Source organism: Anabrus simplex, chromosome 1 (genome assembly GCF_040414725.1).
Source record: "Anabrus simplex isolate iqAnaSimp1 chromosome 1, ASM4041472v1, whole genome shotgun sequence".
Classification (NCBI taxonomy): domain Eukaryota; kingdom Metazoa; phylum Arthropoda; class Insecta; order Orthoptera; family Tettigoniidae; genus Anabrus; species Anabrus simplex.
Genome location: NC_090265.1, coordinates 958427779 through 958453099, shown reverse-complemented (window position 1 = coordinate 958453099; position 25321 = coordinate 958427779). Strand labels below are relative to the sequence as shown.

Sequence of the window (25321 nt, the reverse complement as noted above, 5' to 3'; positions counted from 1 at the left end):
ATTATAAATACTGTTCTATCGGTACCAGCACTGGAAGGGAATTTGACAGAGTGCAGCACAGGAAAGCTGCTATTATCGCAGTTGGAATTAAATAAAGAACTGTCTGGCATTCTGTTCAGACAATGCTCCTGTTATGATCAGACAGAAAAATGGAGTTCTAGAATTTTTGAAAGAAGCTCATCAGGATAATTTTGGTATTGGTTGCAGCTGCCATCTAATTAACTTAAATGCTGTATTATAATTACCGTATTTACGCGAATAATCCCCGCCACCGAACAATCCCCGCCACCGAACAATCCCCGCACCCTAACTTTAAGTAGGCTTATTTTGAAAAAAAGAAAGGTCAAATTTGACGCAAAAAACCGCATCCCAATTTCGTGCCTCAAATATTTTTAAAAAATCTGCGGGTATTATTCGTGTAAATACGGGTATCCCCGCCACCGTATTTACGCGAATAATACCCGCCACCGAATAATCCCGCACCCTAAATTTAGGAAGGCTGATTTTGAAAAAAATGCCAACATTGACGCAAATAAAACCTGCACCCCAATTTCGTGCCCCAATTTTTTTAAAAAAATGTGCGGGTATTATTTGCGTAAATACGGTAATAATATTTGTTTTTATCGAAGGTCAGACATTTTCTATCCAGGAATATGTCACCTACCATTTAAGCATGTCAGCAGCTAGTGTCCTTGAGACTTATTACTGTGGTAGACGAGGCATTCCCGAATGTCATTGACCCAAGTATATTCCAAGACGACGGTGACCCTCTTGTGCTTTCACCAACTGCCTCCAACCCTCAACATACTTAGTTGAGTATGAGCAATCCCTTTCTCAGTTCTCGAGAAGTCTGCAGTGTTGTCATATCAAATCGCTTTCCCTCCTTAGTCAAATAAATGAAGTTCATTTGATAATATCAGCCAGAAACATACTTCTTATGTGCATTACTGAAACCTGGATGCCTTACAAAATTACCTCTACCCTTGTAAAACTAGAAGGATATACTCTATATCGGCATGATCACACTGGCAGGCGCAGTGGTGGTGTAGCAGTATACTGTAGAGATGATATTAAATGTAGAATAATTAGTAAATGAACCACTAGATGCAACTAATCATGTTCATACAATTAGATATACAAGCCATACTGGAATTGTCCTCTGGATTAGAAATAACTCGCATAAAGTTCTTAAGTACGGTCAATTTCCTCAACATGGCATCTCAACTCATGACTTAATTTACCTGTGCTACTCTCTACGTGTACCAAAGTACAAAGCTAAATACATTAGCTATAGGGATCTGAAAAATATTGATCTACAACAACTCCAAAATGATGCGAACAGTTTACCTTGGGAAAATATAAAGCAATTACATGACACAGGCATTAAAGTGACAAGATTTAATTCTCTACTCATCGGACCCTATGACAAGCATGGAAGTTAGAGTCACTCCTCGCCTGCACCTTGGTTAACTAGTGATATAAAAGCAACAATGACTCACCGTGATGCAACATTCCGCCGATACAAGGAAACAAACAGTGAAATAGACTTCGAACAGTATCGTCTTTTACTTAATAGAACAAAGCAATTAATTCGTAATAGCAAATTTAATCATATTAAAATTGTAACAAGAAACTTAAATGCATGTGACACCTGGAGTTAACTTCAAGCTATGTGAGTTGGAAAATGTAAAGAGCCTCATGTGCAAATTATAGCTCTCGATATACTGAACTCTCATTTCGTAACTAACCCAGTAAAAGAATCTCAACCTCAAAATCATATCTATCTAAATAAAGGAATCAGTGAGCCCACAGAAAATTAACATAATTTTTCATTTCACCCTGTCAGTGTAAATTATGTAAAACGTGTTTTGTAAGAAACATGATTGTCGCTGTCGTACCAAACGTTACCCAGATTGTAAGCTACAGTCTAACCACAGGGACGTTTCCAACTGCATGGTAGGATGCTGTAGTAACCCCAATATTAAAGGAAACCATGGCAAATACGCCATCTGATTACGACCTATTTCGATACTTTTCCCTCTTTTAACTTTTTTATTTTTTTATTTCGTATGCCAAAATAAGGACACATTGGAAATTTAAACATTACAGTAAGCTATATACATTATTTACAGATCAGGTAAATTAAAATGTAATGTCCAGTGTATTCAACCAGTTCACAACTTCATTGGTGGCACTGTGTATATCTTGAACAGTTCCTTCAAATCTTCTTCCTGGGCACTCCGTAGCAACGTGCTGAATGGTCTGGGGGACATTATCACAGTCGTAGTATGAGTTTTCTGCTTTTCCCCACTTGTGAAGCCAGAATTTGCATCTTACGTTGTTTGTCCTAATTCTGTTTAAAGATGTCCATGCCTTTCTTGGTAAACTGAAACCAGGTGGAGCTTTACATGGATCATTAATTAAACCCAGGTAATCAGAATTTGAAGAAGACCATTCTACTTTCCAGGTCTGATCAGCATTAAAATGTGATTTAGTAAGCCTTTCTCCTAATTTTCCATGATGGGTTCCTTGATTCAATCTCACTGGTTTCTGAAATTTGCAGTCCTGATGTAAGGGTAATTGAAGGTTGCTGCAACATTTCTTCCATTCTCTTAGAAGAGTTTTTTATATGAGGGGGGTGGATGTTGGATAACACAGGTAGCCATTGTAGGGGTGCTGATTTGATAGTGCCAGATATTGTCCTCATTGTGCCATTTAGTTGGATAACAACTTTTGCAGTATGTGCGCTATTAAGCTACAATGGACAGCAGTATTCAGCCACTGTATAAACTAAAGCGAGGGCTGAAGTTTGTAGAAGCAATGTTTTTGTCCCCCAACCTGTTCCACTGAGCTTATGCAGGATGTTGTTTCCTGTTTTTATCTTTTCTGTGGTAGTATGAAGATGCTGTTTATATGTCAGTGTCCAGTCCATTGTGATGCCCAGATATTTTGGGCAATGATTATATCTTAATCGTTGGCCTTTGAATTCCACTTGATGTGTGTAGATTTTTTTTTTTCTGCTAGTGGCTTTACATCACACCAACACAGATAGGTGACGACGGGATAGGAAAGGCCTAGGAGTTGGAAGGAAGCGGCCGTGGCCTTAATTATGGTATAGCACCAGCATTTGCCTGGTGTGGAAATGGGAAACCACAGAAAACCATCTTCAAGGCTGCTGACAATGGGATTCGAACCCACTATCTCCTGGATCCAAGCTCACAGCCGCGCGCCCCTAACTGCATAGCCAATTCGCCCGGTGATCTTAAAATCTGATGGATTGCAGTAAAACTAGTAAATGGAGATCAACAGCTGGACACTCAGTTACGTTAACCACACAATAAAATTTCTGTGAAGGACAGCAGTTATTTGCATAGCATGTGTGTAGAGGGGATGACAGTGTGCAGTATTTATTGGCGATGATGAGAAATGAAGGATGGGAAGTCGAGTTTGATTTCCTTTAAACAACAATGATTGAACTTCATTGGGTCTTTTTTAATGCACACAAAATACACTCAACGACTAATAACCGAGGTCTCGCTATTAACCCACTATTGTCACAACACCTGAAGTAGTTAAGGTTAAGTCTACGTGCTAATACTGTAGTAACAATAACATGTTAGTAATGTGGATTACCTATAATTACTGCTGTGCTGTACTTTATTTCCACTTTCGTTATGGTACACTGTATGCCATCTGTGTTTCGCTATGTAAGTTACACAGCTGATATTAGTTATCAATCGATTAGTCTTATAGCGAGAACATCAATGGGTCTATCATTTTTAGTCACTACTGGTGTGCTATTTCACCATCAATTATTTCACATTGGAATTGGTGAATGTTTTAACATATCTATCTTTTTTTTCATTACAAATTTTTCTTTGTACAAAAGACGCACCATTTATAAAAATTGGGGAAAATGTGTGCCTGTTACGCAGATAAATACATTCATTATTAAATCTAAATAAGCAAACAACAGCCCCTATAAAATCATGAAGATTTATATGAAAAAACTCATAGGTTTAGTGTATACCAGGCAAGTGAGCTGTACCTTCCTTTCTTGGAAAATATACAGGACAATAATTTGAAAACAAGAAGTTGATGACAATCATCTGGTTGCCTCCCTTATCATAACTACTCATTGCAAGTATACCCTCTGAAGCATGATGGTCACTACTGACCTTTCATTTAGAGAGACCATGAGTACTAAAAATCATGACATCATTTCATGCAGCTATCACACATTAATCTGTCACATGATGAAGTTAAAGGGTTGTGTCAAGTGATCAGGTACAGAAGAATGTAGAATTAATACTAAAATCCAAGTCAGAGGGATATGAAATAGTGAAATGAATGTAGCATGCTTTGTATGAGCCCTGTACAAAGCCAGCATGGCTGGGTAGAATCAATGCTGAAATCCTATACAATCAGATGGAGTGATTGTTCAAATCTTATGCACTGAAACATCAGAATCTTTAATGGGCTATAAGTTTAGTTCTTAAAATTTATTGAAACTTACAAGTCAGTGAGGCTTCATAAATGCCTGCTTGTGAGAGATTCATCAGATCACCAAGATCGAGCAAGCATCTCCTCACCTACTATGGAGAGTTATAGAAAATAAAGTGCTGTACTGAAATAATTTCATACATGTGACAGTTCTTCATTTAATTTGCATCATGTTTATTTTCCAGGATTTAAAAAAAGTGACAATACAATGTTATATTAGTGTATATAAAAAAGGAAATCCTGTTCTACAATCCAAATCGTGAAAAAAAAAAAACACAGACCTTTCAATCGTTTCTCTCTATACTCCTTTCTTTTCTCATCCATTCGTTTGTCAATGGCCTCATAAATGGCATCTGCCTCTTCATCATCCTTGTCATAAGGATCTTTGCTGAACAGAGAACCACCATAGCCAGAGAACTAAAAAATAAGAGAGCTTATAAAGTAAATGCAGGGCATGCAGCAACACTCTGTAAGGCTCAAACACTGTGTCAATAGCACAATGACTTTATTTACAACTTAAGTACAGTGCATAAAAGAACACAACATCTGTTAAGGTAGCCACTTTAAATTGGGAACAGGGTGAAAATAACTAACTGTTATCAAATAGGACAAAACTTTCAATTAACATTTATTTAGGATGCAAGTGACAGTTCACATGAACTGTATGGCAAAAGTTACTTAATTGGTAGTGCAGAAATATGGATAGAAACTGGTGATGAAGCAAATGTAAATTGCTAACTTGCCTACCTCGTGTATGCATAAGCTTTTGCTGATTTTTGTGGTAAAGAAAACACACAATTTTTAAGGAAAATTCGTTTTTTGTTTATTCAAAATATTGGCAATAAGCTTCTACACATTTTGCTCATCATTCAGGTAAGTTATGAATACCGTGCCAGAAACACTGCTTGTCTTTTGCAGCAAACCATTCGTAGAGCCATTTTCCAACTTCCTCGAAATTGCTGAAGTGCTGTTCTGCATGTGTGTGCCCCATTGATGCGAAGAGGTGACAGATGGCACCAGGTCGGTGGAGTACAGCGGGTGCAGAAGGATGTCCCATCCAAGCGATTTCAAGGTGTCTTTCGCTGGTTTTGCCGTGTGAGATGGCACATTGTCGTGTAACAAAATCACTTTGCCATGTCTTCTGGCCCATTCTGGTTGTCTTTTGATCAATGCATAATTTAAATTAATCACTGAGCTTCAAGAGTTCATAATACACAATACCGCTCTGGTCCCACCAGACACAAGGCATGGCCTTCTTGCTGAAGCGATTTGGCCTTGGTGTTGATGGACCGGCTTCGCCAGGTGACAGCCACGATTTTCTCCGCTTCGGGTTTTCAAAATAAATCCATTTTTCATAACCCATCACAATTCGGTACAGAAATGATTTTCTTTGGTGGTGTTGAAGCAGCATTTCACAAGTGACTTAGCAATTTTCCACTTGCCGTTGATTCAAACGGTGTGGGGTCCATTTACCAAGTTTATTGATCTTCCCCGTTGCTCGTAAATGTCTGCTGATTGTTTCTTGTGACACACTTAATGCTTGCGCCAATTGCTGCTGAGTTTGAGTTGGGTCATCATCCAGTAACGCCTGCAATTGTTCATCTTTGCACTTTTGTGGTCTACCAGAGTGTGCAATGTCTTTTACATTGAAATCACCACATTTAAATAGTTGAAAACAAGTCTCACATGTTCTAATTGATGGAGCATGTTCACCATATGTTTCTACCAGCAAACGATGACTTTCCACAGCCTGTTTCTTTTGATTAAAGAAGAAAAGCAATGCATGCCCCAAATGTTCTTTTTCAGGCACAAACGTCAACATGATCACTGAATGATACAACACAGACGCTAGTGTTTGGCGGACTCAACTTGAGTGTATTGGTAGGTTAATGTCAGATGAACAAACTGATGTGTCAAATCATATGCTGCGTACTGTCTGCTGGTACCATCTCTTAGTGAAACCAGAAAAGACTTATGCATACACCTGGTATACACTATTAGCTGTGCTCTTCAAAGCAAGGCGCTCCCTATGCGAGGCAGTAAGAGAATGTTCAGTTCATTCAGGACATGGATTTGAATCCCCCATTGAGTAGATGAAAACTTTAGAAATGAGATTTCCACTGCTAGACAGGCAATCAGCCTACACTAAAAATGAGTACTATTTCAATTCCTGGGGACAAAGGTTGTAGAGCACAGAGATGATGACCCTATCATGGTTAGTTTTGAAGTTACAGATAGTGGAAGCCTTTACCTTCTATTATTCCAAGGACCTTCAATGCCATTATGGAGATGACTTTGTTTAATTTGTAATAATCCTTTTCCCTCTCTCTCTCTCTCTCTCTCTCTCTTGCTTCTTGTCATCAAAATCATCTAGTTTATTGATTCAAATGTCCATACTTCAAGCTGTTCTTGCACTTTTCTCTCATGTTTTTCCCAAATTACACTGTGTTCATTTTACCTCCGCACGATGCTTTTGCTTCTTTTATAATATTAACTTTTGTTCAGAAAGTTAGGGAAAAGAAACAATCAATATGGAGGAAGTAACATACTGTAAATGCTACAAACTTTAGTCCAAACACAAGTGGACAAAATAGTACCGTATGGTTTGAAATTGAAACTGGAGAGAGAGGAGAAGGAAGTGTACTGTATGGCCCCATTACTTTTTATTATAATAATAATAATTTAAAAAAAGTAAAATCAACTCCATGTGAGCCATTAATTCTGCTGGAGGGGTGAAAGGTAAAGTACTCCACTATCTGTAATCTTGGTGCTAACATATCATAGAGTGGTCAGCCCTATGCCTGGTCAGCTTTGCTCCTAGGAGACAGCCTTTTAAGTACTTATTTCTACAAAGGCTGAGTGAACTCTAGGACCTTCTGCCTCTCCAGAAATGAAAGTCTAATTTCTAAATCTTTTGACTTCTGGACAAACAATTAAACCCACATTCTTCCAGGTGAACTTAGTATGCCATTACCATCATGGCTGGGCAGTCCCTGCTCTTTATCTCCTTATAATGGATAACTATGTCACAAATTTGGGTATACATCTTAATCAGATATGTAGTATCACTTTAAATACATAGCTATTATGGAAAGTATTGGGCCATAATTCACATCACTTTATGAATCCATTGGTCTTATTGCCAACCTGCCAAAGAAAACAGAACCATCACTCAAAAATAACGAAGCACAATTTAGAGCACATAGGTCTGGAAGCTGATACTTCACAAACAATATATTCTTTAATGTTATCACCCATTACATTTTGATGATGATAATTTTATGGAATTAAACTGGTTTTCACTACTTTTCTAAATCATTTACTAATTTCAACACAAATTTTATGTGGTGATATGACCACATCAAACAAAACTGTCTTTCTAACTACAATATTGGTAATGGGCACAAAAACATTGAGTGTTTCTGTTCTATACTCATTTGGTGAGGACAACCACACAGAAAGCGTTCCAACAAGGTACCATAATCAATTTACCGTAATAAAATTAGGCTCATGTGAGGTGAAAGGAAGAGGGCAGTTAACTAGGAGAATAACGGATTCGGCCATGGTGGATAAAACAAACAGAGGGATACCTACGTAATGATGGTTTGTCTCAGTTTTTAATTATTCTAAGGCCAGAGGTATAGAACTAGACAAATCCACAGTATCAGTTGCAAACAGAGAGTTGTAAAGACCCTTGTTCCATTCACAGAGGCTTGCAAACTGAACGCTGTATGGCATAACAGCCTATATAATGAAGATAAAAGTACCAGTATGTATGTACTGGTATATCCAAAAGATATCCATCTTTAACTACTTTTGCTATTTATTGCTTTCAGGTAAAAAACTTAATGGGAATATCCAAGGCAGTGTCAAGATAGTACATGGCATGATAACTGACTGGTATAATGACCTAGTTTAGATTGCTTAGAATTAACTGACTCGGTGGATCAGTGGTAGAACTTCTGATTCATGATCACAAGTTTGTGGGTTTGATCATGACTTGGTCAATTTTTGATGGGCAGTCTAATATCCTGGCACTCCACATCATTGTTGTTGGCATGTTAAAGATATCTGACAGTGGCACGGCCATACCCAGGAAATTGTTTCACGGGGAAGGTACGAATTGGGGGGATGGATGTCCCATAAAAAAAACATAAACAAAAGCTTTATAGAAGCATTAAAAACCCCTGTGGATGGGGGTAGCAGAATACACACATGGTATCCTCCGCCTGTCGTAAGAGGTGACGGGAAGAGGGACCACGGCCTCTCAGTTTGGGAGGATGGGTTGACAACCACTGTTCCCCAAGTAGAGTCTGGCATTGATTCCACTTGCTTGTGTCAGGCTGCTCACTTTATCTTTCCTCTCCGACCACCCCCCCCCCCCCCCCCCCCCCCCCTTGTTCAACACTTGTTCTCTTCCAACCTTGATGTTTTTAGGTTTGCAAGTTCTAGGGACTCTTTTGTTTTGACCCCCTTCCTTTTCTTTTACTGATGCGTTCATTCTTCTAAGGTCGGGTATCTTCCACATTCTCTCTGATAGTGTTAAAAAGAGGCTGCCCAGTAATAGTAATAATAATAATAATAATAATAATAATAATAATAATAATAGAGTATGGCCCCGAGATGACCCCTATACATAATGGGAATTAATTGAGGGATGTTCCACCATTCAACACCATGTATAAAACATGATATTTATTGAGCAAAAACTTTTTTGTTTCCCTTGGAATCATCATCAGTTTGCAATAAGTAAATAAATCAAAGGATCCTAATAACAATCAACATGAAAACTGACTTAAATACATTTACAAGGGTTGACATAAAATACATATGACCATAAAACATATTACTATTTACAGAAAGTTCTTGGATCTAGGTCACAGATAATTGCAGTGTGTTTGTACACTGTGTACAAAACCGGTTGTGATTCCCTTGGAATCATCATCAGCTCGCGATAAGTAAATAAATCAAAGGATCCTAATAACACTCAATATGAAAACTATGTACTGTGTACACTGTGTACAAACACACTGCAATTATCTGTGACCTAGATCCAAGAACTTACTGTAAATAATAATGTGATTTTTTGTCAAATGTGTCTGCAGCTACTTGGAGCCACCGGCTGGAACCCACTATCTCCCGAATACTGGACACTGGCCACACTTAAGCGACTGCAGCTACTGAGCTCGGTAAAATCAACTGAAAGATAGCTCTTCGAAAAATGATTTGGTGTTTATATCTGCCAATCTCTATTTCGTGTGTAAAGCAACCACGCTTCGAATATCCCTCAACATGTTGACTGAAACAGTGAAGGAGGTGTGTGCTCTTGAAAATTAACTAGATTCACTCTCAGCCTTGCAGGTACAAGAACTGTCAAAGGTCGAATATCAAAATTTGTTTTAGAAAAACAAAGGTTTGAAAAAATGTGTGAAGTTGCAGTATTAGAGGGTGCTCATGTCAGTGAAATTGATGGTGTTAGTGTTGGTGACATTCCTCTCTAACTATGCATGTGTGACGTCCTGCGATGTGGAGCGATTATTTTCTCAGTACAAGGCGTTCTTTAGAGATAATCAACATGTATTTGTGATGGACAATTTGGGGATGACCTTTGTTGTTAACTACAATTCTGAGACTAATAAATTCTATAAATTAATATTCCAGCGTGTGATTGCTATGTACAAAATGGTACAAATTTTTTTATAATGATAGGTTCCTTTTGTCACATGTAAACAAAACATTATCTTTTTTGAAAATACCATAATATCTACTCTGGCACATCAAAAAAAATACAACACACTGTACATAGACATCCTTGTGCCTTAAAGAATTTATTTGGTAGCAATATTTATTTACCCCTTGAATGCAAGTGGTTATGTGATATTTATGCAGAATATTTCTTTTTATCAAGTTTTTAGGCTTTTCTGTACATAAAAATAAATATTTTTCACATTTTTTTTGCACATAAAAATTGGCTTTTTTTTTTACAACCTGCTTTACATCAAACCCGCACAGGTAGTCTTATGGCGATGATGGGATAGGAAAGTGCTAGGAGTGGGAAGGAAGTGGCTGTGGCCTTTATTAAGGTACACTCCCAGCATTTGCCTGGTGTGAAAATGTGAAACCAAGGGAAAACCATCTTCAGGGCTGCTGACAATGTGGTTCGAATCTATCTCCCGTGCAAGCTCACAGCTGTGTGCCCCTAACTGCATGTCCAACTTGCTCGGTCTTTATAAAAATCTGCTCTCTAATAACATTTATTATAGCATTTTATGTACTTTATAATAGGTTTCCATAAGGGCCACTTCACACTAGGCGACTAGAATCGGCGACCAGCCGCCCGTGCTTGTGAAACATTGTTTTAAATGGAGCTCTTCACACTGGGCGACTCAGTAGCCGAGCTACAGAAAGAAGCCTGGCGACTGACCTTGCAGTAGCTCAGTCCCGCTACCGGTCGCCGAGGCAGATTGCACAACCCCGGCTGGCGACAGCGGGTGAACCATTGTTTTGTATTGGAGTCTTCACACTAGGCGACTGTGCAACCCAGCTACTCGCCTTCAGAACACCCTTCAGTGCCATTGCGCACTTTTATTAAATGTTCAGTATAATTGAGATGTTGTCATCCGATTCGTTTGGCTGTATGCTCAGCACAACGTCCTTCGGTACAGAGGGGCCTGGGTTCTGGGTTAGATTCCCGGTCGAGTCGTGTTTTTTTTTTTTACAACTTGCTTTAGGCAGCGCGACTCAGACAGGTTTTACGGCGACGAGGGGATAGGAAAGGGCTAAGAATTGGAAGAAAGCGGCCGTGGCCTTAATTAAGGCACAGCCCCGGCATTTGTCTGGTGTGAAAATGGGAAACCACGGAATACCATCTTCAGGACTGTCGACAGTGGGGCTCGAACCCACCATATCCCGATTATATATACAAGGATTGGACAATTTGTTTAAATACACTTCTATGTAGGAACCTTATACTGGAAAACTACTAGCATCTCAGTTCAACTTACCTCAAAATTAAGGCTAACTTTTCTTTAGCCGGTATTGCTTTTCTCAACTTGGTATCCATTCCGATAATATCTCTTGCTCACTTTCGAAGAGTTCATCAAAATATTTCTTTGACATTCTGAAGTAACTAAAAAACTTTGTACCATCATCACATAAATCGTCGAACAGTTTATAGAAAAATTCTTTTTCCAAACGATCTTTCAACATAGGACGTGAATGAAACCTACAACGCTTTCTTTCCTTCTTTCCTTTCGACAACAACAAGAGTAGCAATAGACACTCCTCTGTCTGGGAACTCATGATGAAAACTGGTTCTAGGCCGGGGAAGGCGGCTAAGTAGCGCTACCGGCGACCGCACGGCGATACGGAATTCACCTGAGCTACTCAGTAGCCGATTCTAGTCGCCGATTCCAGTCGCCTAGTGTGAAGCGGCCCTAAAACTTGCAATTTTGTTGTAATGTTAGAATAAGTAACTCGGAAGATAACAACCAAACTGTAACTATTATCAATTACCAAGTTAACTGGCAATCAGAATGACACAATGGTGAGATGCAATTAATTGAAGGAACAATAGACAATAGACAATAGCCTAAGGCTAAATAAAAGTGAAAGTATCGATCAGGTGGATTCTTGTTCCTTCAATTAATTGGATCTTATAGTCGATACGGATATGAAGTGGATAGTATGTAACACAAGAGTGAGACTTGCAATGTATAAATACAATTTTAGACTAACTACCCTCTATTTGTCCATTCATTTACTAAAGTGAGGAAAACAAAAATAACTAAAATGTGCATGCTAGCAAAAAGGTGCCCCACATCTGTTAGGTTTTTCCTCCAATTTCCGTAGCTCTGAATCTGTACTACATCTGTTGGGTTTTCTTCAGGCTAGAGATACCCTTCGATGAGTATTTTGTTTCCATGCTTCTGAGTCAGGGATTGGCCTTTTATTAATCAGCTGGGCACAAGCCATTATTCTAAAGAAAATTAAAATGATGAATTTGTTAAGTGACCATCACAAATTGTTTAAGAAGAATTAATTTTTATTTTAAGCATGAATGGGCGACAACTATTCTTGTTGAAATCTAGTAGGACAATGAAAAGTTTGAGATTGAAAACTGAACATTTTAACAAACAAAAAAATGGTTATTTGAATTCTTTGCTATAAATTACTGAAAATTCTCTTTAAAATGTTTATTTCAGTCTCTTAAGTAAACTATATCATAAAATACGGCTCCCAGGATAAATTGTCAGCGTACTAGTGTAGGGCCCGGGTTCATTTCAAGGATGGGCCAAGGATATTAACAATGTTTGGTTAATTCTTCTAGCTCAGAGGCTGGATAATTGTGATCGTCCTAATACACCTTCCCCTACACACAACATATCACACTACTAACAATCACAGAAACACGTAATAGTAAATAAATATCTCCACACAGGGCTGGCTTCAGGAAGGGCATCTGGAATCCGTAAGACAAGGCTTTATCCACATTAGTATCGATCCCAGATAACTGGGTAAAAGGCCATGAAAGTAAAAGAATCTCTTAAGTATATCTCAAACATGATCCACATGAACTGATAACAAATAGGTCAGAGAAATGAAGATTATCATAAGTTTCTAGGCTTATAACATTAAAATATATAGGTATTTAGAACTTATAATATCAAGACAATAAATTTAATGTTTTCAGTTTTCTGTATTTATAACAACACTAACAAAAATCCCAAGCAAAACATTTTAGATAAGAATAACTTGGTCTAGTGTGAACAATTGAATGATAGGGCAAAATGTATTTAAAATATTAAAAACAAGCAAACTCACCACAATTAATTTCTGTATTTGTTTTAAAGGGGATGGTGCAACTTTATGTATTAATATCAACTGTTTTCTTTTCCAAATTATTGATTTCATAATAGTTTTCATTTAATGGGTTGAATTTTCAAAAATCTGTATGTGCAGCTTAAATTTGTCAAGTTATTTGATTAATGAAGTATCATCCTTATTTAGCTCAACTATCACTGATTTAAAATTTTCTAAATTGTCTGCATAATACACTACTGCTTCTAACCACGTCCCCCGAGTAATAATGGGTCTAATTGGAAGTGCAAGTTACAGATTTTTTGCTCTGAACAAATCAATTCTTGTTGGTGCTTTCAGGAAAACTCTTTTTCCTATTGAAATAAAAACATATACATATTTGCTCACATACTCTGTGTAAACCAAGCGCTACACAAGTTATGTATGCCATGATGGAGAAGTACGTAGAAGCCATCTGCTGCCGACTTCATATACGGAGCAACATCCGTAATTATGAGTAAAACCTTATCAAAATTTCACCCCATTTGGCCATAACAACTGCAGAGATTCATTGAATAAGTGAGCCATTAATAAATGATTCAATGCTTATATTCCTCTACACGGTATAGTTCAAACTTGCCAAGGGCAGTGACTGACTGTCACCTCTTGGAAACTGTTTCATTATTTTCTAGCACACCTACCACAACATTTCCCATTTTCCTAATGCTAGAGTCTCGTGCTTCGTCCGTGCTTACCCATATATTTTTATTTTCACATTCTGCTCAGATCTTCCCTAGGATTTCTTCGTAACACACAGGGACATACAATTTTCTTAATGTTGATTCATTAGGTATTTCAAAATTTGTGTACTTTGGAAGAAAATTTCAAAGCTATGGACTCGTTAATTTATATAAAAGAATATTACAAGAAGGAAAAGTTATGAATAAATCAGCATAATATTCGGAACTTTTTGAAACTGGGGTATGAGGAGGAAGCTGCTTCACCTAAAAGAACTTATCTTGAAGTAGCACGTGAAGCGGCTATTTTATGTTTATTTCCTGTCAAATGCTGCAAGACTTATGATTGCTGTTCGACACTTACAGGTTTTATATAGATGTTGATTCCCATAGGGAACTTGAAATATTTGTCCCGAATGAGCAAATTTATAATACCAATATAAATGGTCCGTTAGTGGACATTATAAATTTTCCAGCTAACTCATTCCTGGTTGCCAGTGTTTCACCCCAGTGTGCTAAGTTGGGCTCATCAGTTGGTAAATAGCACACCCACCAAGACACATGACCGAGCCATGTGTTCTTTCTTTTTTTGCAAGTTGCTTCACGTCGCACCGACACAGATAGATCTTATGGCGCCGATGGGACAGGAAGGTGCTAGGAGTGGGAAAGAAGCGGCCATGGCCTTAATTAAGGTACAGCTCCAGCATTTGCCTGGTTTGAAAATGGGAAACCATGGAAAACCATCTTCAGGGCTGCTGACGGTGGGGTTCGAACATACTATCTCCTGAATACTGGACACTGGAGCCATGTGTCTTGGTGGGTGTGCTATTTACCAACTGATGAGCCCAACTTAGCACACTGGGGCAAAACGCTGGTAACCAGGAATGAGTTAGCTGGAAAATTTATAATGTCCAATAACGGACCATTTTTATTGGTATTACTTACAGGTTTTCCCAAACTTTTTGGCAGAATAGAATTTTGATGTTACTTGTAAAAATTCAACAAAATTCAGCAATATATTGCTGCAAACAAGAATATATACTTGACTCTCCTTTTGGCATTATATCACCAATTACAATCACTTTAAACTTCACTTAATATACCGATACTACATACACGGTACTGTTCAAACTTGCCATGGGCAGTTACTGACCGAGTTGAAGAATACTGTGTTACAGTGTGCGCATCACATTGCATCAGACCTTATGAGGGATTACCCTTTTGACAAAGGAAGACAGTACGTGCGGTCAAGATTAGTTACTTACTACACAATAAATTATGAAATTAATTTGCATTGAGTTTTCATTAATACGAAAAATATATGAAATATGATGTTTTTAAATCTAAAAACTAGACAAAGAAAAATAATTTATGTCTTAGAACAAACAAACAATAACAATTTATATGTTTTTATGCAAAATATTTATTTACATTAATAAAGTTCAAAAATATTTATTTTTATGTGAAATAAAATTTCATATACAGATAAGTTACAGTGTTCAAGTTTGGAACTTCTGTCGTAGTTACAGTCTTTTATCTATAAGTATAAAAAAAAATTTACATAAAAATCTGTTTCCTAATCATAAGTTTCCAGGCTTATAACCATTCATATACAGTAGAAGCCCGTTTATCCAAAATAAAGGGGGCGGAGCCACTTTGGTTGACACGTTTTTTTGGATGACACAGGGTAAATATTTTCAGAAGTTAAATGTCGAAATAAAAATGCATAAACTCTGTTATGCAAAGGTGCATACTGTAAATTAAGATTAAAATATTTACATAGTATCACTTATTGTATAAAATCAGTGATTTTCTTCTGAATTTTCTTGGCACAGCACTGTCGTGCAGCTATGTCGTGCCACCGTTTAATCAATCATACATCAGCTGATGTAGATTCATTGCTTTGTTCAACAAAGCACAAAGCAACCTGAAATAATGAAACCTTTTTTGTTACTAATGAAATGAAATGAAATGAAAAGCCTTTATTCTCCTCCGATCTACAGCATTGAAGCCTTATTGATCTATTAAGGAGAAAAATAATAATGCCCAACCTAGGCAGCTTAATCTAACATACACATATAATAATTCCTGCAAAATAAACATATCTAACCCGTGTAAATAATAATAATCAAATAGCAACGAGGCAGAATGGTCTGTTGTCCCTGGTATAAAACAGTATGGCAATATGGCAATGAGAAACTAAGCTGGTATCATATTGCTATGTAGAGTACGATGTTGTGACAGATTTGCATCTGCACTTTAAACAAGACAGTATGACAGCATGACAATGAAAAGCTAAACTGGTAACATATTGCTATGTAGGGTACAATGTAGTGTTAGATTTGCATCTGCACTTTAAACAAAGAGTATATCACTTCCGGCCGGGTTCGCACTCAGCATATTCTTCCTTGAACACTGACCTCACTGGCTTTCTACTTGAGTTGCAAACCTGGCTTCGTATTTCCTCCACTATTGTGCCGGTGTGCAATTTTTCACCTTACGTTTCTTTATTGGCCACTATTTGACTCTGTTATCTCACTATATTCATTATCTTTAGAATCCAGACTACTTATTACATTAACTGAAAGCGTGTTCACTCACCATTAACTTGGACCCTCAGCTTATATACCAACCATCACCACCTATTAACTTTATCCTTAACACCTATCCAATTTACAATTACTCTCTTCCTCTTCGCTGCACACTTTACCTCCTGAGAATTTAACTATTTAATCACTCTTGTCATAGTTAACGAATACCACACAAACTCCGCTATTCTCATGTATACACCAATTTACTTTCTACTGCAGATTGCCTTTTTTGCTTCTTGTCACTATGCCTTCATCCAATTTGTTCTTACCCCATATCTCCCTTAGGCTCAAACTTCTCCCTTTCGCTAGGGCACCCCTTGCTTCTTCTTCCTGCCTCCCAGCCGTATTTTCACTCCGTTTGTGTGCTCTTGTCACATCTTGCATTTCCGTCCTCACCAGCTCCTTAACAGCAGCCCTGGTCTCCCTGGTTTCCTTCCTTATTTCCCTCCTCATCTCAGCTGTTACCTCTCTGGCTCCTTCTTCGATCGATTTGAAAATAGCATCTTTCAGGTTAATCTTTTCTTGCTGTGAGCTTAGGTCCAGTGTCTTATTTTCTTTGGTTCTTTCTTTATCTCCAGGTCCATCTTCACCCACTTTACTGTCTCTGGCTTGCCTTTCTTCCACACTCTTCCCAACTATATGTTCGTCCTTCCTATTCTCTTCCATTTCCTGTAATTTCTTTGCTGTCCACACTCTAGTCCATTGTCCATTGGATACTACTAGTTGTTGACCCTTAATATAGGCTCTTAACCCTTGTATTTTAGCCCTGACTAAATGATTTTTCAGAGTGATTATATTCTTTACCCCTTCTCTTCTCATGTCTCTTTTAATCCAAATTTTTGTGCTACGTATATTATCTGCGCCTCTTATCACTACTTCCGCCATCAAGGTGGAAAACAACTTCAGTTTTATCGGCCTATCACAACGTTTTTTACCTATCCTTTCCACATCATCAATATCAACTTCACTAAAGTTAATTTTCATCATTTTCTGAATAACTTCCATAACTTTGTAGGTTATCAGCACTTTGTCTTCCCCTTTGTCTTCCGGTACTCCATATATAAATAAGCATTTCTTCCTACGTTCTCGGTTGCTATCTTCAATTTCTGCTTTCAGCTTCACCAGGTCTTCCTCCATCTCCTTTATTTTTACCTTTAATGATATCATTTCTCTCTCACTGATTTCCACTTTGTTCGTTGTCTCGTCTGTTTTTCCCTGTATCCAACGCCTCATATGTTCAAATTCCTTCATTTGTTCTTTCTTCATGTTTTTAATCTGCTCAAACGGACATACTTCTTCCACCACTTCTTTCACCACTCTTCTTATGACCTCCACGTCTTCCCAGTTCATGTTACCACTGGAAGTCGGGCCAGGGTTTACCTCCACACCTCCTATGGCTAACAGTACCATAATTACCGCTGCCACCAGTTATCATCTCGCCCATCATTCTTGTTTCCACTTTACCTCCTGTTTCCTTTTTCCATCTCCCCTGCCATCTTCCAATAGCTGCACGATATTGGTCCACACCAATCATCTTCCTCTTCCCTCCTGTCTTACTTATCCACTCACCGGTCACACTCTACACCGGCTCTACCGGCAGCTCAACTCAGCATGACTGTCACCGAACGCTGACTAGGTTAGACTGTTTTTTGTTACTACTGAACTGAATACTGTTTTTTTATTACAGTACTGTAATTAAAGCGTGTGGTACTGTATTTTAATAAAAATTTGAAATCAATCTTGCCTCCAATGCATTAAATCGATCATCTGCTGTAACACAATTCTCAGAACTGCTGTTGTCAAGGTCGGAGTCGACTGCATAATCTTCATGACTAATAATGCAGTAATAATAATTCCTGCTTGTTTAAGAAAAATATATCATGGAACGAACTAGAGGGTAAGAAACTTTTTTGTTTCATGCTACACGTGCATTCTGGCATAAGTCATAATATAAAAATAGGGTTTGTCTAGTAGCTCTCAGCACATATACAAGAGAATTACTAATATTGACGGATAAGAACGAGAGGGTAAAAACAAAATATTAAAATACAATTTTGTAAGAGCATTTCGGTTAAGCCGGGTTTTGGTTAAGCGAAGTTCGGTTAGGCGGGGTTCTACTGTATATATATATGTATATATATATATATATATATATATATGTATTTCAACACTTATAATATTAAGACAATACACTTTATGTTTTCAGTTTTCTTTTAAGACACTAACAATAGGCCAAAGGAAAATATTTTAGACAATGATAAGTTGGTCTGGAGTGTAAATAATTGAATGATAATGGTAAATCTATTTTTTATTTAAAAAAATAAATCTCACCAAAATTAAATTTTCAATTATCTTTTCAGTAAATTTGTTAACTATGGTCATGAAGACACATGTAAAGACTGCACAGTTAAATTAATAGGTTAAATTCAATTGTTTTATTTTCCAAATTCTTGATTTCATAATAGTGTTATTTTAATGGGTTGAATTTTCAAAAACTCGAATGTGCTGTTTAAATTTGTCAAGTTCATTTTGTGGGGTGGGTGGGGGGTTAGAACCCCTTGATTAAGGTGATGTAATTGACTGAAAACAATATGGAAGGGGGTGAGCTATTTTGATTATGACACATAAACCACATGCACAATGTATATTTACAACAACATACCTCATCATAATTAGAATCATTTAAATCTTCATCATCATCTTCCTCTTCTTCCTTTTGATGTCCCTTCTTCCTCTTACTCGGCGGAGCATGTCTATCATCCCTATAAAGGAGATAATATATCCATGAGTGTTACAACCTTAATTGCAGACATTACTAAGATGATATATAGATAGGAAAATGAATGGCATGTTAAAAGAAATGCAGATTAAATTTACTTACGACACATCATTGGCATCTCTAGCTGGACCAATATCAGACCGGGTGGTGAATCCAGTAGCTCTGAAACAAATAGAAATATTTTTTAATATAAGGATCAGTCCAGCAGACGAAAGATTTTTCTGGCAATTTTAAAATTGTCCTCCATAAAAATGAACTGGCATCACTGAATTACAATTTTCTATTATTAAAACCAATTCCTACTGTCGTGCATGTATATCTTCCTTCGGCCATATCATGACCTTTACAGACAGTAGAGTCATCACTGTGTTGAATACCTTTCATCACCCTCACTGCTGATAACTTCATTTGAAACATGATTAGTCAGAAGAATAGTAATACTATCTATAACCACAGTCATTTCTCCCATACACAAGTACTTACATTTGCCAAATTTACGTAGCTTTTGCAGCAATTACCGAGCGTGAATCAAACAAAGGCAGCTACCAGATCTCCCAACAACAAAACTTTTCAAAGCGATCAAGCAACCAAGCAAATCAACAGGAATATAAGGTGATACTTCTCAATCACCTATAACTCCTAGGATGTAGCATGTATAACAGGGAAATGTCTGTAATGTTTGTAGTTACAGATTGTCAAACAATATGTACCTGTGAGACATATAAATGCCAGGAAACATCATGGCCACCATCATCTCATATACACGTCACTGCAGGGCATGATAATGTGACGTGAGGAGAGAGTGCTGCAAACAAAACTGAATCTTGGACCATGAGTAAATAACTGGACTCGGTTAGGAGCTGAGATTAAGGCCAATACATTGCAGAACAAGAGAGGTATATTCTGTGACATAACCAGACATCATCTATGCATAACAGAGCATCCGAAGAAAACAGTAATTAAAAAGGCAACAGTGGACCAATGCTGCTCCGCAGCATTCCTTATAAATACACTGCCGGAAAAAAATAAAAATTAGTACACCTGGAAAGACGACATCGATTTTGACCCAATGACGGCAGATGCCACCTGGGGGATAGTAGATGTACTGATAATGGTTTCAACGTCGTCCGCCAACAGATAGCGTAGTGACATAGCTGCCAGAGTGCCATCTGTGTGTACCCTTTATTAGGGAATGTTTACAGCCATAAGGCTCAGTCAGTTGTGCAACGATGCTTGTTGCAATGGTCACATGAACATTCCCACACCCGTGGACGAGGTTCTGGATGTCCACGCAGCACAAACGTCTACCAAGATCGTCGTATTGTAAGGGCAGTAGTGGTAGACCGTACAGCTACCACAGCACAGATAAGAGGGTTTGTGAGCCCAGAAGTGTCAACATGAACTGTTGCCAACCGGTTACTAGCAATGGGACTACAGGCACGCACACCTCTAGCCTGTGTTCCACTCACACCACAGCATCGACCTGTACGCCTCGAGTGGTGCAATCAGAGGATCACTTGGAAGATGGAATGGCGGGCCACAGTCTTCAGCGATGAAAGCAGATTCTGCCTGCACGCAAGTGATAGTCGTTTGCGTGTACGACGAAGACCTGGCAAGTGCTGTCTCATAGAGAGCATTCGTCCAAGACAAACTGGCCCCACCCCAGGACTTATGGTCTGGGGTGCGATAAGCTACAACTCTCATTCACCTTTGGTGTTTGTGGAGGGAACACTGACCAGCGCTCGGAACGTGCAGAATGTTGTAAGACCCGTTCTTTTGTCATTCTTGCAACAGGAAGGTGATGTGTAGTTCCAACAGGATAATGCTCGCCCACACACAGCGCATGAAATCAACGTGCTCTGCAAGACGTGCAATAACTTTCCTGGCCAGCACGATCTCCGGACTTGTCTCCCATCGAGCACGTGTGGAATATGATGAGACGACAACTGACACATGCGACCCGTCAACCCACAACTCTTGCAGAACTACGTGAATATGTCGAACAGGCGTGGAATAATGTATCCCAAGACAGTATTCGCCATCTGTATGATCGAATGGATGCCAGAATCAGCACCTGAATTGCTGCCCATGGAGGATACACCCCGTACTAATATGGGTGTTTCAGCATGGATCGACACCGGGTACCTCAGTACCTCTTGAGCTATTGATCTGTAAATATAATCATTTCATGTACTCCATATGCACTGTTTCAACAATAAATCTTGAGTGAATTGGAAAATTCTAAGAGGGTGTACTATTTTTTTTTTTGGCAGTGTAGTACTCATCTTGATATGCCCATCACAGTCATATTGTTTTGCCTACCCTTTTCAGTAGTTTTATGAACATTTAATACTGGTAATGTAGTTTAATAACACTTCTTTCCATACAATTCTTTGTGCTTCGACCATTTGGCCATGTCTGGTTCTTAACATTTTCAAACGATCCTGCTCGAGATAGTGCAACATACAATTGGCCGTGGCTGAATACTGGTTCGTGTAAGTTGACTACCCACTTTTTCAAGAATTTGTCCCAGCGCTTTATTAATAGTCACACAGAAGACTAGTCGACTTGATACCTCCCCGTCTGTGCGTACGTCAACCGTTTTCTCTTAGCAACATGTAAGTTATTAGGAATGTTCTGCCATCTGTTGAGTATATTTAGAAGCTGTGGAAGTTCAGAGAATCAAAGAGTATCCAGCAGAGAATAGTATTCTTCCATGATCAGAGGAAGTGTATACTCTCTGGCTTGACAGGTAGTAATCAAACATGGTTGCATGCAATGAGATTACCAACCACAGTCCTTTCTCCCGTACACAAGTACTTACATTTGCCAAATTTACGTAGCTTTTGCAGCAATTACCGAGCATGAATCTGACAAAGGCAGCTACTAGATTTCCCACAAAAAAAAAAAAAAAAAAAAAAAAAAACCTTTTCAGGGTGATTATGCAACCGAGCAAATCAACAGGAATATAGGGTGACACTTCTCAATCATCCAATCATCTATAACTCCTAGGATGTGGCTAAAACAGGGAAATGCCTGTAATGTTTGTAGCTACAGATTGTCAAACAATATGTACCTGTGAGACATATAAATGCCAGGAGACATCATGGACAGCATCATGTCATATACACGTCACTGCATGGCATGATAATGTAACATGAGGAGAGTGCTGCAAACAAAACTGAATCTGAATATTAATGAAAGTGTTAGTCGCTTAGCAACCCACTATGTACAGAATGTATTGTGGTTTAAGGGAAGCCTTCGCCTGCAATTATTGGAGTGATCATTTAATGATTTCATTTTATGATTACTCAAAGTTGGCTGAACTTTAAGACCTATCAATGCCTCATGATTCACCGGCAGGTAATTCCAGAGAGAATAAAACAGAAATGAAGGAAATCAGTCCAATAAAATGGACAGACAGATATGCCAAAGCTGTTTTTAGTAAACTCTTAATATCTAGATGGCACTACAATCCTGATAGGCCTTGGCCTACCAAGAGACAACTGTTCAGTCCAAAGGCCTGCAGATTATGAGGCAATGCTTCGTCGGTGTTACAAATCCTCTCAACCATTATTCTTGGCTTTCTAAACCAGGGCCACAATCTCTTCAACAGATAGCACTTATGGTTCTTATTTGTGCTGAGTGGATCTCAAATGAGCCCTCAGATCCAGGTAGAAATCCCTGACCTGGCTGGGAATGGAGCCCAAGACCTCCATATAAAAGAGGCAGGCCTGCTACCACTAGATCACATGGCAGGTTCACAAAAACAGTACCGTTGCCTATATAAAAGAATACAGCCCAAAAATAAAGATTATGTTGTCCATGTTAAAGTGGCATGCTCCTCATTACAACAAACATTCTCTTCCATGCATCCTACAAACAGTTTGCATTGGAGAAAGAAATACATACCAAGAAGGTGGCAGTATTCATGGATTTAGTTGGTATAATGTTACTGAAGCCTTTGGCTGGCAATCTTCTGACCAGACCATCATTACAACAGGGATGCTCCTGTTAGTTTTGGTTCCAGTACCTTACACATTCAGGACAGTAAGAGAGCTGTGGACATCTTTCCAGTAGAACTACAGTGAAATTTGATATCTGACGGCATTGTGTTTCAGAAACACTTTGCAATAGTTACCATGCACAGTTTATAGAAAGGCTTTCTGATACATACAAAACCATCTAAGCTGTATAGGAGTGAGTAGTAGATGCAAAAGATTGTATAATTTCAGCTTTATTCTCCCCAGTCACTGACAATGTCCAATATTCGTTGAGATCGCATTCAATCCACTTGTTTGGTAAACACCAGCAACTACATTGGCAGTAAAGTTGTCTAATGTTCTTATACAAACTCCAATGCTCCAGTCCTCATGGTGTTCTTGATGTTCCAGCAATGAATCGTGTGATCCTGCATGATATGATGTTTGAAATAGTGAAGGAAATACATGATTGCTTGAAAACTGGGGCAGGGGGTTCTGTGATGGCCAAGTAGCATAGTCACTGGCTTCTCACCAAGGTGGCTGCAGTTTGAATCTCAGCTAATGCACATGAAATGTTTGAAATTAAACGTTGAGTGTTGTGTCCTTATAGTTCGGACTCCACTTAAAACTGGAGGGCCTGAGACTAGGATTGCAATACGGTAGAATTTGCTTATATGCACCACAAGTAATCTCCTACCTGGTTCTCTGCAGCTTGCACCGTAATATTGTCTTTTGTTCCTAGTGACTTAGTTATTTCCTACTAACTGTTGAGGTTAGATCAGGAGAGTTCATTAATGTATCACCACTAATTTCTTTATAGTATATACAATGAACGAGGCAAGACATAAGGAATTACAATACTCTCTTAGATAGACTCATAACGGAGGACAAGAATGAAGATAGGTCTCTCTCAATCAACGTACAGGATATGGTAGGTAGGCAAGAGGAAGGGGAATAGTTGTGGAAGACAGGTGGGCTAATTTAAGGTCAAGAAAAAGGAGGGCTAAGGGCGTACCTCAGGCAGTGGGCCCAGGAGAGATATCAATGAGGAATCGGTATGAATCACTGCAGGTAAACCAGCACAGGGAAGATGGAGTTCAGGGAAGGGTTACAGAGAGGGGGTGGGACAAGAGGAAAGGGACCACTAGGAAAGGGAAATGTAGAGTAGAGGATATGAAGAGGAAGGTGGAACAGAGTAGTGAGAGGGAGAAAAGAGAGAAGGGAGTGGCTTCTGCAGGTATCGGGGAAGTTGTGGGAGACCAGGAGAAGAGGAGATCAAATGGGGTTGAGGCTCCGGTCATAAGTGACTCAACTGCTAGGCATGTGGAGGAAAGGGAACTAGAGTAGAGTGTTATCCAGGAATCAGGTTAAGCAGATGTTGAGAAAAATAGAAGGGAGGGACGAGGGTAAGGAGAAGGTGGTAATCTTCCATGCTGGTACCAGGAATATGTACTAACATAGTTGGGGATGTGGTTACAGCAGCACAGAAAAAGTTTAAGGGAGTAGAGAATGTTATCAGTGGGATAATGATTGGAGGGTAATTGGGGATTAAAATAACTATGCAATGGATATGTGAGAAATTAGGAGTGACTTTTGTAGATCCTAATGGGTGGGTGGAAATAGGGATCTACGCTCAGATGGCCTTCACTTGAACAACAGTGGTATGTGTAAGTAAGGAAGTTTGTTTAGAAGGGTTATAAGAAGGTACATTCAGGGAAATGGGGTGGACTAGGAAGCGGTAATAAGGGTACAGAGATCTGGAAGTCAAGTAGGGATGACATAAAAATGTCAGTGTTGAATTGTAGAAGTGCTGAAAGCCTGCAATCTAATATCTTGGAACTTGAAAATAGGTGCAATGAATATGGTATGAACATTAGCCTTTCCCAGATTAAAGTGATGTCAGTAGGAAAGAAACCTAAGAGAATTAAA

At 38.6% G+C, this 25321-nt stretch overlaps 1 protein-coding gene across 3 annotated transcripts in view; it reads right to left on the bottom strand.

Moving 5' to 3' along the window:
• Window positions 1-25321, bottom strand: part of Prp6 (pre-mRNA processing factor 6) — a 323443-nt gene that overhangs the window by 276288 nt on the left and 21834 nt on the right. For all 3 annotated transcript variants that reach the window (XM_068225312.1, XM_068225311.1, XM_068225313.1), the window contains exons 3-5: window positions 19512-19571; window positions 19293-19392; window positions 4785-4920 (exon numbers count right to left, since the gene is read on the bottom strand). In XM_068225312.1, the coding sequence (XP_068081413.1) occupies window positions 4785-4920; window positions 19293-19392; window positions 19512-19571 (296 nt within the window). The remainder of the gene's footprint in view (window positions 1-4784; window positions 4921-19292; window positions 19393-19511; window positions 19572-25321) is intronic.